At 28.0% G+C, this 19,456-nt stretch overlaps 1 protein-coding gene across 4 annotated transcripts in view; it reads right to left on the bottom strand.

The window, feature by feature from the left end:
• The window catches only part of LOC142323294 (uncharacterized), a 154,797-nt gene that overhangs the window by 132,974 nt on the left and 2,367 nt on the right, over window positions 1–19,456 (bottom strand). For all 4 annotated transcript variants that reach the window (XM_075362754.1, XM_075362755.1, XM_075362753.1 and 1 more), the window contains exons 2-7: window positions 19,202–19,386; window positions 18,078–18,258; window positions 14,642–14,810; window positions 13,836–13,996; window positions 8,768–9,301; window positions 1,514–1,717 (exon numbers count right to left, since the gene is read on the bottom strand). In XM_075362754.1, the coding sequence (XP_075218869.1) occupies window positions 1,514–1,717; window positions 8,768–9,301; window positions 13,836–13,996; window positions 14,642–14,810; window positions 18,078–18,258; window positions 19,202–19,386 (1,434 nt within the window). The remainder of the gene's footprint in view (window positions 1–1,513; window positions 1,718–8,767; window positions 9,302–13,835; window positions 13,997–14,641; window positions 14,811–18,077; window positions 18,259–19,201; window positions 19,387–19,456) is intronic.

The raw sequence follows: 19,456 nt of genomic DNA, 5'->3' as shown, positions 1-19,456 counted from the left end.
ATTTAAAAATTATTGTATTATTACTGAGACTTTCATTTTAACCAGTGTTTTCCAAGTCCTAATTTTTTAGTAAACTGTATTGAAATTTATCTAATATTGCCTTATTTTTTTCAGAATCCAGTTTTTTTTATTAAATGTTGTTTACGCTTCATACATTACAATATATAGATAGCCTATACAGTCATCCAAAGTAGATATTGGATGAAAACTGTCATCCTACAAATTAATAGTTTTCATATTCAAAGCAAACAAGTTAATGTCAAAAAATCAGTAAATTTTAACTCTCTATCAATAAAAGAACTGAAAAAGTATACACGAATTAAAAATACGAATCATATAATAGGGGCAAAGTCTACGGAAGATAGAAGAACGAAGCATATAGACGATAAGTTTAAGTAGTAATACATATTGTTTAGAAACTTATCTTGAATTATTATCTAATTACTATTTAAATGTAACATCAAGTATATTAGAATTGCAAAAGTAAAAATAATACCTAAATCAGCAAAAACAAAAATTTACCTTTGAAATCAAATTAGAAAAATGATAAAGAAAATTGTTTTAATACACATTTTATAAAGCAGATTTTAAGGTTAACTTGCCTAAAATTTTAGAACATTCGAAGTACAGAAAAAATAAAATATAAAATAGAAGGGGAAATCTAAGGTGGAATAACACCTCTTGCTCCAAAATCTAAGTTTATTTTATTTTCTGTGAGATCACCTGTTTCCAAATATAAATTTACAATACCATTACAATAATCAGCACATAAATTCTTACTGCTGCCTGGTTCATGAAAATGTTATGCACTGACTAGTAATATCAAACTCAGGATAGACATCATCATTGCATCATGCTAATTTTGGTAAATCAAAATTCCTGCTTTATAACCAAATTTATCAATTTGTAATCAATCAATCAAATTTAAATGCAATTTAACTTTATTGTGAAGAACTATCACACACTCGAATAAATAAAAAGTAAAAAAAACACAAATAGAATATACTGAGATATCTACACACAAAAATTAATGTTGGTTTGTATACCAACAGCCATTACAGTTATTATTTTAAAAAACTAACTCATCCACAATTCAACAGATATATTGCTATTAGTATTTTTTAACTGAGACAAAAAAAACTGAGAATAAGCAAAAACCTCGACCAATGTTTAACTGGAATTCTAGTATTACAACAATTATACAATTAATCAAGTGCCATATTTCTGGCACTTGCATCCTGTCAGTAACAACAGTTGCTATTTCCAGGCTTATACCATTCCCATTATCTAATATTTTGTACAGGAACACAAAATCTAATAATAAATAATACTTCATAACTAAAAAATAAATTGATCAAAACTTATGTCTTTTCCATGTAACAGATATTAATATAAATCTAAATTTAATTGCCAGTACATTTTAACAACTTTGACTTTGTATTAACCCTACTGTTTTATAACTTGATTGGCAGAAAACTTTATGGCACAAATTCATTCATTCATTCATTTTTACCTGCTGAGATAGTAAAAGTTGTTGTTGTTGTTGTTGTTGTTGTTGTTGTTGTTGTTGTTGTTGTTGTTGTTGTTGTTGTTGTTGTTGTTGTTGTTGTTGTTGCTGCTGCTGCTGCTGCTGCTGCTGCTGCTGCTGTTGTTGTTGTTGAAGCAGCTGATGTTGAATCTGCATCTGCTGAGGTTGAGCTTGTTGGAACTGAGGTGCCTAAAATACATAATAAATATCTTACTATTAAACAACAATTTAAAAAAAACTGTATAAAATATGAAAGAATAAATGTTACAGCAAGTTACATTGAAATTGACTCCTATACAAAAAAAATTGAAGATGTAATGGGAATTTTATTGTAACAACTTATATGAAATTAAAAATATAACTTTAGGCCACCCAATCAAGCTTTGTTGTCTGTTATATTTCAGTTTACTTATTTAAATAGTTATATGATTTTAAAACCAAAATAACCAGTTACTACTCAAAGGCAATGTTATCATCACCTACAAAATGAATAAATAAAAATTAAAAAAAAGTAATACTGGTACTTTCAGTGTAAAACCTTGTTTGAAAGAATGTTTATTCAAAAAAAAATTATTAAAATGAGTTGTGAAAGAATTATGAGGATTTTTCACTTAATAAATCTAATATCCCTTTTATTCATGCCAAGAATAAATATGTACAATGCCTTCACAAACACAAATATATACAAAAAGGTGGTTAGTTATAAATAAAGGTAATCTAAACATCAGATAAACGATGACAAAGGATAAAATGAAACTTAAATTTTCTAAGAAAAAAAAAATGAGTAACATATGGAAATTACTACTAGTTTTATAATAAGAAAGTAACTATTTAAAAATTTATTAACAAAAAGGTTTTTCTTCTATGTGCCTTAAGTCACTTTCCACATCATCACTCTGAACACCAGAACAATTATAATAACGTGTAACAGGTTTTTGTATAATCTTGATAAGGTTATCACCAATCCTTTCAAAAACTACAAACTGTTTATTCCAGTCTTCATCACTCACGAAGCATACCTCTCCTAATGAGCTCTTCAGTTTCACAAAGGCATGTCCAAGCTGCAAAGCGAGTAGTCATAAATTCCTATTGTAAATTTTCAAATCATGTTGTTTGCCAGCAGCATGGAGATGAGCATTGTAGAGAAGTTTCATGCAGGTAGACAAGCCACTTCTGGAATTTTGAATAGTCTGTTGCAATGCTTTCACGTTTCAAAATACTCACTGCTTGCACAATTCAATTTCTTTCCTTTATTTGTCAAATAAATAACAGCATGTTACACATAAACTTCTGTTCATCAGTAAGTGTGCATGGAATTCACCTAGCATAGATTTTTGCATACTTCAGATAAATGGTGAGAAATTCAACAATTAGAATGTAATATATGGAAATCTTTCATGGATTTGAGAATGATCCTACCTGTGATAAATTCATCAACACATCAGAAAAATCATCTGCAACAGCAGTGAGATATTCAGTTCATTCATTATCAAGGGCATTCTACATTCCCGCATTAAATTTTCAATACCATCATCACAGCATTGATTCATTATACTAATATATAACATTGCTACATAAAGTTTTCCTAAATTTTTAATTTAATTCCTCAGTATTCTACCTAAAAAATGATTTTTCATTTTAAAATGTAAAAGAGTTGCTAGTTTTCAGATGAACTAGATAAAATTTATTATACAAATTAGAACTATTACAGTACTTTCCACAATTCTCAAAAAAAAAATAAATACATTAAAACCTGCTAATTTTTTGTAAACAAGAAAAATGGACTACATCAAAAGTAAAAGTTAAGTAAATAAAAGAGAGAAAATTAAATCTGGAATAGAATAGAATGTACTTTACACTGAAAAGATGCCAAATTAATTTTAATTATTATATAGCAAAATACACAAGAAATTTATGGTGGTACCATTTACAGTAATATAGTGCTGGACTGATAGATATAAAATAATGTTACAAAAACTTCATAATCTTTGACAACTTTGGTCCTGAGGGAAAATTAATTAACTTTTTTTTAGGTAGTTATCAATAATAAAAAATAAAAAAAAAAAAGTAAAAGTAGTAATTTTTTGCAAACTTATGCTTATTTAATCACATTACTGTGAACTACAACAGATATTCAGAGGCAATTCATATGAAGCAATACAGTCACTAACAGAATTAAACAACTAGTTACTAAAACGATCACAAACTCAATACTATGAGATTTCATTAATATGCAAGAGAATTATATAGGCCAAAAAAAAAATCATTATTTAGGCAAAAAAAAAAATGAATTATAATTCACACAATATAAATAAACAAAAGCTCTTTCTACAACAATACATATAACCACGCACATGCTTCCTCATTAGCACAGAATTATAAACAAATAAAAAATTTCAAATTAAATTATATCATTAATTTTTAAAGAAAAAAACAGCAATAATAATAATAAAATAATAACAAACTACAACAAAACAAAAAATTAAAAAAAACCAAAAAAGTTATAAATGAGAATCAAAAATTTGAGACAAACATTACAATAACTGATGCAAATGGAGTGTTAGCTGCTGCAGTATGTTCCAAATAAACTTTCTTGCCATGTTAAAAATTAATTTTATATTAACTATCCTTTATATTTAATTAATCAAAAAATCGCAGTGCAATCTCAAAATTTAGAATGATACACCCTTACAAGAATTTTTTTCATATTCTTTTTTTACAGAAAAATCAATTAATTGTTCTCTCTTTTCTGTAGATTAAAAAAGGGAAAATAATGTCTTCTATTTTGTTTTACACAATGTAGGATAAATGAAAAAGAAAGACAAAATAAAGAAAACAATTCTGTATTTTACGGTAAAAATTTTAACTTAATTTTATAAAGTTAAAAAAACAAAACTTTAGAATTATTAGTATTAAATGAATAAAAATATAAATAAAACAAAAACTTATTTCATGTTTGTTATTAGTTCTATCTACAAAAATAACCCTATATAATTAATTCAATTAAAAGAATGAATAAAGTAATTTACACTGTTTAAGTAATACATAAAATAAATCTGAGATCAACAATTATCTTAGAGAATATTTTCTTATTTTTTAAAACTGTCCTGCAATATGTCTTTAAATAATGCCCTATTTATTATCTCTTGTTCCTTCATCCAAAAATTCATACAACTAACTTACATTTTCATAGTCCAACATATTAACTTAAGTATGACATGAAACAAAATTATCAAATATTATTTTTTAAGATAAATATCCTCTAACAAAAATATTCAAAAAAAATCAAATCTAGAAAATATATATATAAAAAAGTTTTTACAATTGGGCTTAAATTACATATTGTGTGTATAAACAAAATATTTTTTTTAAAAAAAAGTTCTATGATAATTTAATTAGTTTTAAAATTTATATTTTTATTTAGTTATTTATTTTAGCAATGTGAAGAAAATTTTGTTCTGTTTAAAACTGTAATGTTTTTATCTCATTTTGGTTATTCTGCTTTAAACTGAAGTTGAATTTCTGAAACTTGTATTTGTTTTATACTGACGTTATTTATTTTCATCAGTTTTGTAAAAACTGATGAAAAATTCTGTTAGAAATTTTTATTTTTTATTGAAAATTTAACAAAGTTTATTAATGGTAAATCTAAAAAAGCATTTTTTCAACTAAAAGTTTTTGGGTTTGTAACAATTTTCTCAAAAAATAACAATAGATACTGTTTTGATTCTTAATTTAAATCCCAGAAATTACAATATGGCCTCATTTTACACTTGAAGCAGAAATCAGAACAAAATATTTCATAAGCCATAAGTCAAAAAAAGCATTTCCAGATAAATGTTCACAGGGACCTTTTTGCTTATATTAACATCACAAAGTATTGCCATGTAATTTTGGATCACCAATATCACCTAACCAATCTAGGTACCCTACATGTACAGACACTAAAAACTTTCTTGAGTGTTTTACAAATTAGAATAATCATACTGAATGGCAACAAATCTCAACCACTTGTAGAAAAAAAATAAAACTTATCACAAGTGTAACTAGTACTAGAGAAGAAAATAACTAGTGTTCAGAAAAAAACATGCAAGTATGACATCCCTAATGAATATATTAATAATAAATCAATTAATTAATTTGACGGTAATTATATTCCATAATTTCTACAATTAAAAATTTATTATACAAATGTACTAATGAAAGCAAGAACACACCCTTACATGCATGAAACACATATACATATAAAAGCAAAAAAAATATCGGTTGAGCATTAAAAAACTGATGATCTCAAAAGTTTAATTTAATCTGAACAAAATTCATCAACAGTAGATTAATATGCTTTATTAAGATTTAAATCTTAATAGAAGCAAATAGAAATGAGTTTAATTTGTTAATATGAAAAAATTAAACACTTTAGTAAAGATTAAATTATTTATTTTCTTATATGCTAAAATGTTATTTTTCTGGGCTTAGACAAGAGAGAATTAGCATAATTTTTACAGCTGAATGTCCTTCTTGACCTAGCAACTTATCAGAGAATGCAGCATAAAATGTGAATGAAATATCATATTCATTAAATTTTAGTTTTCAACATAAATTAACTTAAAGACTTCAACAGGACTCAAACAGATGAGTGGACATTCCCTGAGGTTGAAGTAATGAGAACTGATCCAAGCAAAAAAGATTCAAGATACATTAAGTGTCCAGACCTGGCCTAAAATGTTTGCTAGACACTAGTTAAACCTACAGTTCAACAGTGTATAGGAGGATATTAAATGATGATTAATCCAGTCCTTAGATAAAATTTGTAGTTTCTCTTTGAAGAACCTAGTAGAGACCTTACAGATCTTCTTATATTACAAAAGAAAAGTCTTTGAAAGAATAGTTTCCTAACTGCATACAGTAGATCAGGTAAATTATATCAATAGTCAGTCGGTCAAGACTAATAGCATCTAGTCCTGGGATATGAGGTATTCCAGAACCAAAGGTTCATAATCTTCAGGGCAGCTTCTCTCATAGAATTGAGCCAAAAGAATCAGACAGGAGTGCACAAAAAACCTTTTAAGTAGAGGTATGAAGGAGTAGACTTGCTCCTAGCAAAAATTTAAATGTAAGTTCATAATTCAAACAATAACTGATATATTAAATAGTGGGTTTTTCAAATAGGATGCAACCCTAAGATTAAGAAAGTAGAAGTTACAAAAATATTAAAAAAATAAATAAAAAGTAGAAGTAAATTTTATTTCTCCTTGCATGTCAATTGGTAACTCTGTATTCAAGGTTAGCAGCTTGTAACAGTTGAAATATCATTCTTATGCAATTGTGCTATACCACTATAAATTCATTTCTATTGTGTTAAATATGTTGTTTTCCAAGGACAAACATGCTTATTATTGCGACTTACTGCACATATAAATTTTATGAATGAGTGAAAGATGAGTTTTGGATAAAATTTCCCAATTCTTCAGTCCCTAATACGTCAACAATATTGCATTTGATTAATAAATTTCATGAGACTGGGGGTGTACATGATTGGAAACACACAGGTCAACCATCACTGTTAACAGTAGAGGTTCTGGAAGATGTGAAAGAACATTGGACTTGCTCATCCAGAAAATTGCTCAGAAAGTTACCTTCACCAGCTAGGCTTTCAAGACTATCTACAGCTTTCAAGGCTAATAAAAAAAATTACGATTGCATGCTTATCACATCAGTGTCATTCAAGAACTGAAAGAAGTAGACCATGGAAAACATTAACAGTATTGTTATTGGTTTTGTTCTCTTGTTGATGACAACTGTACTGAAATTTTGGATCATGTTTTTTTTCAGTGACAAAAAAAGCATGGTTTCACTTGGATGGCTACATTAACAGCCAGAACTGCTGAATATGAAGTGCTGAAAATCCTCAGGCATTTCATGAATGACCATTACACGTACATAAAATTGATGTTTGGTGTGCGATCTTCCGGCATCATGTAATACGGTCTTTATTTTTTGACACATCTGTAGATGGTGTGGTTTATTGAAATTTAATCAAAAAGTTTATTGTCATGTTAGATATACACAAATGAGGATGTTGGTTCCCAGCAGGATAATGCAACATGTCATACTGCTAATGCTGGATATGTTAAGGGAATTTTTTGGCCGTTTGATATCAAAAGGGTTGTGGCCTCCAAGATCCCCAGATCTTACACCGGCAGACTTTTTCCTTTAGGGGTATTTAAAAATTGTAGTTTTTAAAAACAATCCTCATGCACTTGACAAATTGAAGGCTAAGATTAAAAGTGAGATTTCAAACAATACTGAGCAAACGTTACGAAGAGTGGCTGCAAATGTTATGAAACATGTACGAACCTGCATTGGGATCATAGGAAATCATTTTGAATATCTATTGTAAAGTTATAAAAGGTAATTTGAATATTGTTGTATAAGTATTTTATTAAGATTAATATTTTTGTAATAAATTCATGTTATCAAACAATGGGGTTGCTTCCTTTTTGAAACACCTATTAGATTATAAACTGAACATTATAATATAAAGTTAGAAAATCAGGCTATAAAGAAAATATGTGGAAGCAAACAAACATGATGAATTACTTATCCCAATCTAAGGGGTTAGGCTTGGTCTTTAACCATATAGTGTAAGATGGGAACATGTTTTAGAAATAATTTAATCCACATTTGAATAATTTTTATAATTTAAAAAATTTATTTAATCATTTGAGGCCATTGTTGATAAGATATAAATCAAACTTCAGTATATTCTTCATACATCTTTTTTCATTTCCCAATGAGTGACTCAGGATTGTGAAGTATGTGAATTCTTATCTTCCAAGTTTACAATATTTGAACTGTGTAATATAGAAAAATCTTTAAATTTTATTTAATGCAGTTGTATGATTCTTAAAAACTTTATTTGTACACAAATTATGAACCTAATTAAATATTTGTAAAAAAATAGAAACTGTCTGACAACAGCTCTTAAAAGGGAGGATAATATACCACATATGTAATAATATGTTAGAAGAACCACACATAGGTAAATTTCCTAGCTCATTAAAAAACTCTGAAAAGGAATTTAGTTATATGACTGCTTTTCTATACCATATATAATGCTTTCAGAAAAATACAGCTTTTAACTTTCTATTTTCAATCACTAATGTGGCAAAATTTAAACATGCAGGTAAATTCTTTACTATGATTTTTTATCATGCTTTATACAAAAATGATACAAACAACTGTATGAGAAGGTCGCCACTGTGTAGGTACAGCCTGCTGAAGCAACTGTTGTGATACTAAAACCCGCTGTTGTTGTTGAGGTCCTTGTTGTTTTTGTTGTTCCTGCTGTTGCTGTAGTTGTTGCTGCTGTAATTGTTGTTGTTGTTGTTGCTGAGGTAACTGCTGCTGTTGAGACATCTGTTGTTGTTGTTGTTGTTGATGTTGTTGTTGTTGTTGTTGTTGTTGTTGTTGTTGCTGAGGTTGCTGCTGCTGCTGTTGTTGTTGTTGTTGTTGTTGTTGTTGTTGTTGTTGTTGTTGTTGTTGTTGCTGCTGCTGCTGCTGCTGCTGTTGCTGCTGCTGCTGTTGCTGCTGCTGCTGCTGCTGCTGCTGCTGAGGTAACTGCTGCTGTTGTTGTTGTTGTTGCTGCTGCTGCTGTTGCTGAGGTACCTGCTGTTGTTGAAGAGGTTTTTGTCGAGGAACTTGTGCATGTGTTACAGGTAAGATTGCAGACACTGGTCTAGTCTGAAGTAGCTTAGAATTTGGTGATGATGGCTACATAAACAAACAAGAAACTAGAACGATGACAATGCCTACAGAAAGTCAAAGTAACTCAGAAGACATTAATTAAAAGCTTTTTGTTCCTTGTAAAATAATAACTAATTTTTTTTACCTAGAACTCACTCTGAAAGTATTTGTAGTAAAGGTTAATAAAAGGAAAGAAAGCTGACTGAACAAACTTTTATTTGCTCAATCACCTCTCAAAAATCAATATTCCCATCAATGTGATAAGCAACATTATAAAACTGCTTATTAAATAACCCCATATATAGCTTCATCATTAAAATACATGGCCAAACATATTTCCCAGGTCATAATGATAAATAAATAGATTCTGAATACTCACCTAGTAATACGCAAATACGAAATGAAAAAAAATAATTTTACACCATAAAATGAAATCAAATGAATTTCATTAACACTTAAAATTAAGCTATTATACTGAAATATTTGAATTACTTAAAATCACAAACACCATCGTAACCATTTCTTTGTTTCACAAGCTATTCATGTACAATCAAATTCTCTTCCCATTACATTTGGCTTCATTTGATTACCTTAGAATTTTGCCTTTTCATATATAATTTCAAGACCACCTACAATTTTAAAGGATTAGAAGATTTCTTTATTTAGCTATTTTTAGAAAAAAACAAGTGAAATAGTCCTCAATATTTTCACTGTTGTAGGCAGACACAACTGCATTGTTTGAACAACAGTAGTCCAAGATATTGTCTGGTTTTAATGGTTGAACTCCTAGACACTTTATACAGAAATAAATTTGTACCATGCACTGAATATAACTATAATATTTAGTACTTATTCATTGCACAGGCATCATTTTAAACTGTTTATGCTTTACATAACGAACTTTCTGTGGATGCTCTGGATTTGGACCACACAGATAATTAGCACTAGCTTTCCCCTGCAGGAGGTTGATAGTTGAAGCCCCAATTAAACCAATAATATTTTACGACTAACAGCTCCTTGATACTGTCTCTGGCTACCAATCTTTTGAGTTCTAATTTTACAATACATCCTGGTCTGGCAATCCATGTAAATAGCAAGCAACAAGTACACTTATTAGACAAACGATGGAAATGCTGCCAACTGAATCAAGAAAATTACACTACACATGTACTACTATACATCTACTAAAAATCTTCAGAATATGAAATATTGCATGAATCAATCAAATTAAACAGTCTGTACTGTTGATAGTTAACTGAGAAATTTTTTTTTTTCATAATTCATTTCTATTTAAATACTTAAAATGGGTTATAGCTATTTAGTGAGCCCATTTACTCAATCAGTGAGTAGTAGTACTGACATTTTGAATCATTCCTTTTAATTCCTTACAACCTTCTGTCTATTGTAAGACACTGACTCGCTGTATGTTTTAACAACATTTTCATAAAAGCTAATCATCCCAGCTTTTTATCATTATGCTACCTGTAATCAATGTGAATTCCAATATAAATTATTGTTAACATCAATATTATTAATTTATTATGAAAATTACATAACTAATAAAAATACATTTTGTATAACAAAAGTATGTTACCTAACTTAAACATACTCACTTATGCCACAGGATTCTTTTTCAAATTAATCTTCATAACATAGAAGCTTACTGAAAGACATCTTTAAGGAAATAAAGGACTGTTTGTTTTATTTTAGCATATGATTACAAAATTTATAAAAAGCTGATTTAAAGCCTTAACATCGACCAACTGTATATCAATTCTAAATTACAAGTTAAACATAAACACAAAAAGACAAACTAATTACATAATCTATGGGGATATAAGCAATTTACCCCCAAAACTTTGCTTTCACAAAGTTATAAAATAGTTCTTCTAAATGTTCACGCATATTTCTCTACACATACTCAATCAAATACGGATCAAAAGCAGTTCCAAGACAAATAGCCATTTCTTCAACACATATCACATTTTATTGTAGCCCTATGAGTCTCAATAGTCTGGGTGTGAACATTTGAATTATGTCACAAACAGATCAAATTATGTCTACAGTTAACTTTAAAACAATTATATCTGTGTCGTTTTATTTGCACCACACCTCCACCAAATATTTGTCATTTCAATAGAAATGACAACTTTGATATTTTCGCAAATTCATTTTGTTAAATTATTCCGGTACTTCTACCTACTTTATCGTAAAACATTTTTATTCTGTCTAGTCTATCTACCACAACAACCCAATGAACATTAGTAATCCTGCCTTTGCTGTATTTTTTTCTTCCAAATCCACTCTCATCAATCTTCACAATCCTTCAGACTAATTTTCTCACTATTTTTAATCAGTCAATCAGCAATATCTTGAAAATTCATATTAATCTTTTTACTATCATGGACTTTTTACTGTTTCTCTTAGTCATTATTCTAACACTTGTTGAAATAATACATGGAAATGATTCTGGTAGGGTTCTGCTGGCTGAAAAAATTATCATGTAGTAGCATGTTTGATCTACAAACATTTCTACTGCATCAAAAATTCAAAATATTTTTCCCCTTAAATTAATATTCACTTTACTATCTCGCTTACAACACGACCAAGAATGCTGCACCAGATACAAAATCTTAAATTATATTTTTCACTTCTACTTTTTCCAGTAAAACTAGAAATGAAGAAAGACTAGATACCTCTGTTCAAAACTGTGAACTACTGACTCGTCAAAAACTAACAGTAGCGATAAGGTGATAGTGTAATTTTAACGAATGAAAATAAATGAATGAAAACATTTTAAATACATCTAGATTCCATATCTTATTACAATAGACAGAAGATTGCAAAACATTGAGAGGGTTGAAATAAACTGTTAATGCTTATACTCCTCACTTGTCAGGTAAACGTACTCACTGAACAGTCATAACTCCTTAAAACTTAAGACATTACCAGAACCTTCATAAACTCCATAAGATTTGATTTCAACAACTTAACTTCATACCATTTTTAAAAATCAAGTTGATCATTCATCACTTTAATATGTGTGTGCGCTGTAACTTCAGAAAGTATAATTATAATCCTCACTTCCAGTGGTATTGCATTTTAATACACAAATATCTAAGCACCCATATTTTAGTATAATTCCCATTTTATATGTTACAGATATACTGATAACTAGACTTTAAAGGTAATTAACATTAAAATTTCACTTAAAAATAAATATTATTAATGCAATTTTATAGAGAATAAATAATGCTTGCTAAATACATTCACAATCGCAAAAATGGTTCCTGTGCTGATTCAAATCTCATATTAGTTTTTCAGCTTCCCCAGCAATCAAAAAAATGGTACCTATGTTAATCCAAATCTCATATCAGTCTGTCAGGTTTAATTAACACAAGCTGAAGAGGCAATTAATACCATTAAATAATACACACTAATTATTACTAAAATATGCAAAATCATAAAAATTAATAAATAACTCATCAAAATACTTCCTCATAGGTTAGTCAGACTAAATATGGGATACAAGTTTATAAAATAATCACACTTCACACCGTACATATTAAGCGACCAAGTCAAAATTATTTTGTAATCTTTCCACATTAAATTATTAAAATAAATTATTCTGTTTAATCTAATTTTAAATCTTTAAGTTTTCAAGTAGAAGAAGAAATTCTGCATAGTACTGGTATAGTGAATAAGATTCTAACATAATAGTCCCTCGATACATTTAAAATATATTTTAAAACATATAAGAGTAAATATGACTACCAATTCTTATAAAATAATTTTTTCATTACAAATGTTCAATTTATACTTAATATCCAGTTTGAAAGCAGTTCAAAAAACGCATTAATACTCCAAGTACTTCTTTTTTTCCTCATCGCCTCCTGCTGCTAACCTAAAATAAGAAAACTGAAAAATGGGAAAATAAGGAGTAATTTATGACTGAGTTTAGAAGAAAACCTAACAGATTTTCTGATATTTGGGCAAGTGTATGACAGTTGCTAAAAGTTGTAAAAACTTTTTTAAAACAGGATTTTTTTTTTATAGACAATATTTTTATAAATGTTTAAAGAAATAAAAAAACTTTCTCCTACCTATACAGCATTTTAAGAAGGAATTTTAATACATAAAAAATATATTAGTATATATTTTTAACAGTCCCAGTTTTCAGAGTGTTAACCCAGTCAGGAGAAAGTCATAAATAGTAATAACCAGCAGAATGAAAAATATACCTGAAAAAAAAATGTTTTTTTTTATTTTCAATATATGCAAAAATGTCAACTTGATCTTTAAATGTACTGAAATCTTGAACCTTACTGATTAGAAAAAATTCAACACGATGAGAAACAGAAATAAATTTTACACATTCTAAAATTCAAGTTGAATTCAACTTTTTTTTTATCAAATTGGAATTATTTAAAATATTTATGAAGTTATTACAATTATAACCATACAACAAACATTAAATAAGTAAAAACTCCAATAACTATAAAAATAAAAGCCGCAAGGTTGACCGAAAAGCATGAAGCAGATATTCTTAAGTTCAAAATACCTGGGCAACAGATGTAACAGAAGTAGATGGTGGCTGATTCCATGGCATTCGTTGTTTTAATTGTTCAAGCAGCTCATTGCTTAAGGCAGGAGTGGTAGCATTTTCCTCAGGTGATACATCATCATCAGCAAACCCAGTTATATGAGCTGTTGATAGACTACCTGAATACAACACATATATCGATTATAAAAATGCTTAAACTACAAAATCAAATAGAAATAAACCTTAAACAAATACAGTAGGTACTCTCGCTCAAGTTGATTGGGAGTACAATCAGCGAAGATAACAGAAACTTAGATAGAAAAACCTAAACTTTGTAATTTAATAATTTTCTGCAACAGAAAAAAAAATTTTAAATACACAACAAAGCAGCAGAAAACAAGCTAATTTTTGTGATGATTTAGATATAAATTAAAATATTATCATAATCCTTTTTTTAAATTAAAATAATTTTGATTGACAGAACTGTATTTAATTTTAAATACAATATGTAATGTTTTAATGTTTTGTTACATGCAGCTCAGTTGCAAATAAATTTTTTCCTCTGTTTGGATTTAATACATTAACAATCTAATAATAACAGCAATACTAAAATCACTTCAAAAGATTCTAAAGTGTCCACAAGAATCTAATAACAAAAAAATAAGCCCTCCATATTTTATTTGTATCTTAACTTAATATACACTGACTCAAAGTTAAGCCTAATAAATGAATTTTAACAGATACTAAAAACCAGGACTTGTAACTTAGTAAAATTACATTAAAAATTGTTATTTCTAATAGAAAAAGACAAATAAACATAATACCAGCAAATTTACTGAGACCAGTCTGTTTTTCAGTAAGAAGTCTGGGATGATAAGGTGTTTCACTACACCTACAACCACCTCGCACACTATCTAAAACCCAATCAGGAGTAACTGGATGAATTGTTGTAACACCATTTTTATTGCTGTTAATTACACGTTCATACTTTGCCTTCAACAAACAACATAATTATTATAAATAAATCAGGAATCTTAAATAAAAAAACAAAAAATATAGAATAAGCATTTAATCCACGAATACAAAAAAATCCTGTATTCATATAATTCAATTTGTTGCCTGATATTTAAAACATAAAATTTATACTGTAAAAAATCCAAAATCATCTACTTAGGTTAAACAATAGGTTTTTAAGTTACACAACACATACCTGAAAATATAACATTTTTGGTAAAAAAAAATTGGCATATCATTATATATGCCAATATATAAAATTTAAATACAATACTACTATAAAATTCAGTAGTATATGAACTGTAAGGAAGAAGTCCATCCTAAAAGTGTTAAAAATATGCTTTAGAATCAAGGATATGTGATAAAGTTATATATCATTCAAAATCCACACAAAAATGAATTAATTGGTACTGTACTGTACAGTGCAATTAATTAGTATGAAATGGTGGTTGGTTGCAGGTCAATTATATTATGGTGGGTTGACCAATAATAACATCTGCTAACATTTTGTCATTGATAGTATGATACTTCAGTCTTTGAAACAACTATTACGCAAATAAAGTCACGCATGAGGATGTAGAGTGCAATATCTATGAAACAGAGGAATCATGTTTCTCCCTTTGAAACTATAACCCACTTAAATATATCTCTAAATATGAAAAAATTCTAATAACAATAATACACATAACATCTTCAATTCAAGCGATCCTTTTATTTAAATATTACACACCATGATTCCTTCTACCGTAAAAATAACAAGATTTCCCACATAAATATCTAAGAAATAAAACTAAAGAAATTGAAATGTTTCACTGTAATGAGTTATCATATTCTCTAAATTTTTCAGAACTCTAGCTGAAAAATACAGAAACCATTTCTGAGCTATTTAATTTCAAGCTTGCTGAAGCTTGTTTTTTGAACAGCATGTAAAAATGGCAGTCTCAATTTCTTTTAGACTAGAAACTCTCAGTTTCATAAAATTGAAAGTTGCTGAGTATTCCTGAAAAAATTAACTTTGAATACTAAAATATTCAAACTTATGTCCAAGTCTATAGTTGATTCTGGTAATTCAATTTCTTCAATTCTTTAAAAAGGTGATAAATCAAGGTTCAATTAATAAGTTAAGAACCTTATTTACAGAAAGTACTGTGAAATAAAGACACAATTTAAGCATAAATTAAAATCTCTTCTATTCATGTATAAAGCTTGAATTTTGAATATGAAGAGTAAGCATTTAGTAAATATAAATGAAATGATCACTATTTCATAAGAAAATATGGATGTTATCACTATTTTTCCTACATATTTAATAAACTAATCTTTCACCGATGAAGACTTATCTAATTACCTTATGATTTTCAAAGTAATTTTCCTGTATATTATACAGATATTTTCCTATACTATTCTTGATTTACAAAATATGTCAATTTCATTATTTTTATTTTTTCTAAATTAATTTTTTAAATTATGGAAAATAACCTTTAAAATTACTTGAAACACATGACATATTGACAAACATTCAGCAAGGTTTTAGAAAAAAAATTGTCTACTGACAATGCCATTTTCAAGCTTTCAGAAAATATTTAAAATAGTATAGCTAAAAAAAAAAGATTCCCTTAATAATTTTTCTTTCTATAATTTCAATAAAGCATTCAATTTAGTTTCATACTATTTAATAATGAAAAACCTTAGTTACCGTGATATCAAAGGAACTGCATACAACTAATTACAATCACTTTTTACTAACTATAAGCAATGATAAAATTTAATTTTTCAAGAGAAAACTCAAATAAAATATAGGTTCTCATTTCAATATGTAAGTGAGAACCTACAGTGGCACAGTTAAGTGTTCTCATTACTTGTTATTCTTTGTGTTAATGACCTTTGTGAAAATTTCAAACCTTTCATCATTATCCTATTCATATATGATAGCACTACATTTATAACTTAAGATAATAAAAGGGACTAAAAAAAATCTATATTAACAGTTAAAAAAAAAAAAGCACCAATTGCTGCAAGGATTGTAACTATCTGACTTTAAATGTGGATAAAACCATCGTACTGTGCTTCTGCAGTAGGGATATATTTCTAATTCCAGAAATGGTATTCCAATTAATAATAATATTATATACATAAATAATAGTATTTCTGTTGCCTATAGTGTGAAATTTCTGAGTTTCTTGTTAAATGAAAATTTTTCATGAAGAAAACTGATTTCATTCACAACCATACAATTTCCCCCTGAAGCATCTTAATAAAACATTAAGCTTGACACCATCATTAAGTATCTATTATTCTTCTGTATATTCCTGTTTGAAATATACTATCTTTTGGGATTCTTACAAAAATCAAAAATTTTCAAGATACAAAAATAGGCTATTTGATTATGGTTTAACCCCCTGTAAATACAAATAATGTAGACCACTATTTAGCAAATTAAAAATATTAACTTATTCATTCATTTAATTTATTAATATACAACCTTTACTAAAATAAAAAATTATTAATAAACAATCATTTATTTCTAACAAAAATAATAATTTTATCCACCTATATCAAACTAGACTGACAGAACTATTTTGTGCTGAGTAACTTAACACAATACTTTAGTGAAGAGAGACTTACAATGCTTCCATTACCATTTTTTTCCAATTATTACACCATTTAAAAGATCATCCCGTCAATTTATTGAAGAAGACTTAAAATATTTTCCTTTACAGAACCAGTACGATGTCGATCAGTTTTAAAAATATTCTTACTAAAAATATCAACAAAAAAAAGCTTTTCAAATCTTTGCTCAACATGTATAAATAATTATTGCTTAAATAATTTCCATAAATGCCTTATAAACTACGATGTTTTGTACTTTATTTATTTAGCATCTTCACTGTTCGATTTAATATTATTTTATATATTCATTATTTTTACATATTTATATGGATTTTAACCTCTACTACTATTGAGTATGACATTGCTCTGATCCAAGGTTTTATCACGATTTCCTTTAGTCCAACCAGGTCATTCCTGAGACAAGTCCTTTTTTATCAGTGGAGTAGTATACCTATCTGATGATCTATATATTTATAATCTATTATTATGCACTGATCTGAATAAAGATATAACGATATTTATTTATTGAACTGAAAAGTTCCTGTGATCATTTAGAAAATATATCTTTCACAAACATTCACCAAATCAGTAACTTTGATCTTAACTTACAATTAGTAACAATAATAATAAACATACCCCTGTTGGTTTACCGGCAATCAAATGAGTAGTATTAGATGAGGAGAGATTAAGTGAACATTTTCCACCATAATACTTAATCATTGCCCAAATGGCGCAAGCATCTGCAGCAGAGACTTGTGAAATACAACCCACGACACCAGTAAACACATGTCGATCTCCATAACAAAATCCTTTAATTCTGAAAATCTATTAAAGAAAGTAATCATCGGTCGAGAAACTTAATTTTATCACTTAAAACAAACATGAACTCTTTATTTTTATTTTTATTTCCTTATAGCTTCCATAGTAAGGCACATATCAGTAGTTCTATTACACATGAAACATATGAAATGTAAAAAATATTTTCACTCACAGATCTAACAAATTCATTCTCTTTTTCAAAACAGAAATGAATTTCACTAAAAATAGACTACTGATTTTCTTTAATATTATTCAACAATTTACAAATTAGCTCATTCTTGGCACAAATGGGATAATTCAAACAGTAAAAATGTTTAATAAAAGAAAACTACATAACAGTCAAAGCAAACAAGTGCTTATTGGAAAGAGATAACAATACAGTATAGACCTATTAAACTGGATTTTGACAGTTCAGACTTTTTGTTACAAATTAGTTTAAGCTTAACACAAGCTGGTCTGGAGCTTATAAATTTTGTAAAGATTTTGAGCGAAACAAACAGAAATAGAAATACACAAATATACCACTTGTGAGTGTTGTATAGCCAACTGCTAAACCAACAATTTATTACCATTACAATTATCAAACAACTTAACTAATATACAAAAAAAATTTATATTACCATAGACAGCAGTATGCTAATACAAATATTATCAGGTGCAGACAATATACTTTCAGAAAAATCATATTAAATTATATATAATATTTAACAATAACAGCAGTCAAAAACGCAAAGAAAAATACCAATATACTAAATGACAACTCTTGACTGATTAGCATATTCATAAAATGTAAAATATATCAATTTTTTCATTCATGTAAAACTTTATAAACCATTAAGATCTTGGGAAAATTAAACCCAAACCAAAATAAATATTTGGCACCAATGTTTCTGCAATATTCACAGCTATTATTACGTAAAACTTGCAAAATTAAAGGATACGGTAATAATTTTCCACATTTTGCTGAAAGGACAACCCAATCACTGGTAACTGCAGGCCGTTCATACAGATCATTTGCCTCAGCAATATCACTTTCTGAAGGGTCATCACCAACAATACAGTGAGTAACATAATCAGAAAAATAACTAACACCTTTTGCACCTCCATCTTTCAATAAACCAATTACCTGTATAAAAAAATGTATTTTTTTAAACTACATTGAAGAATGATGAAACAATATTTTTATTACATAGACA

The sequence above is a fragment of the Lycorma delicatula genome, chromosome 4, assembly GCF_047948215.1.
Source record: "Lycorma delicatula isolate Av1 chromosome 4, ASM4794821v1, whole genome shotgun sequence".
Lineage (NCBI taxonomy): Eukaryota > Metazoa > Arthropoda > Insecta > Hemiptera > Fulgoridae > Lycorma > Lycorma delicatula.
Note: the sequence above shows the minus strand (reverse complement) of the source record. Positions and strands in the feature narration are given on the sequence as shown.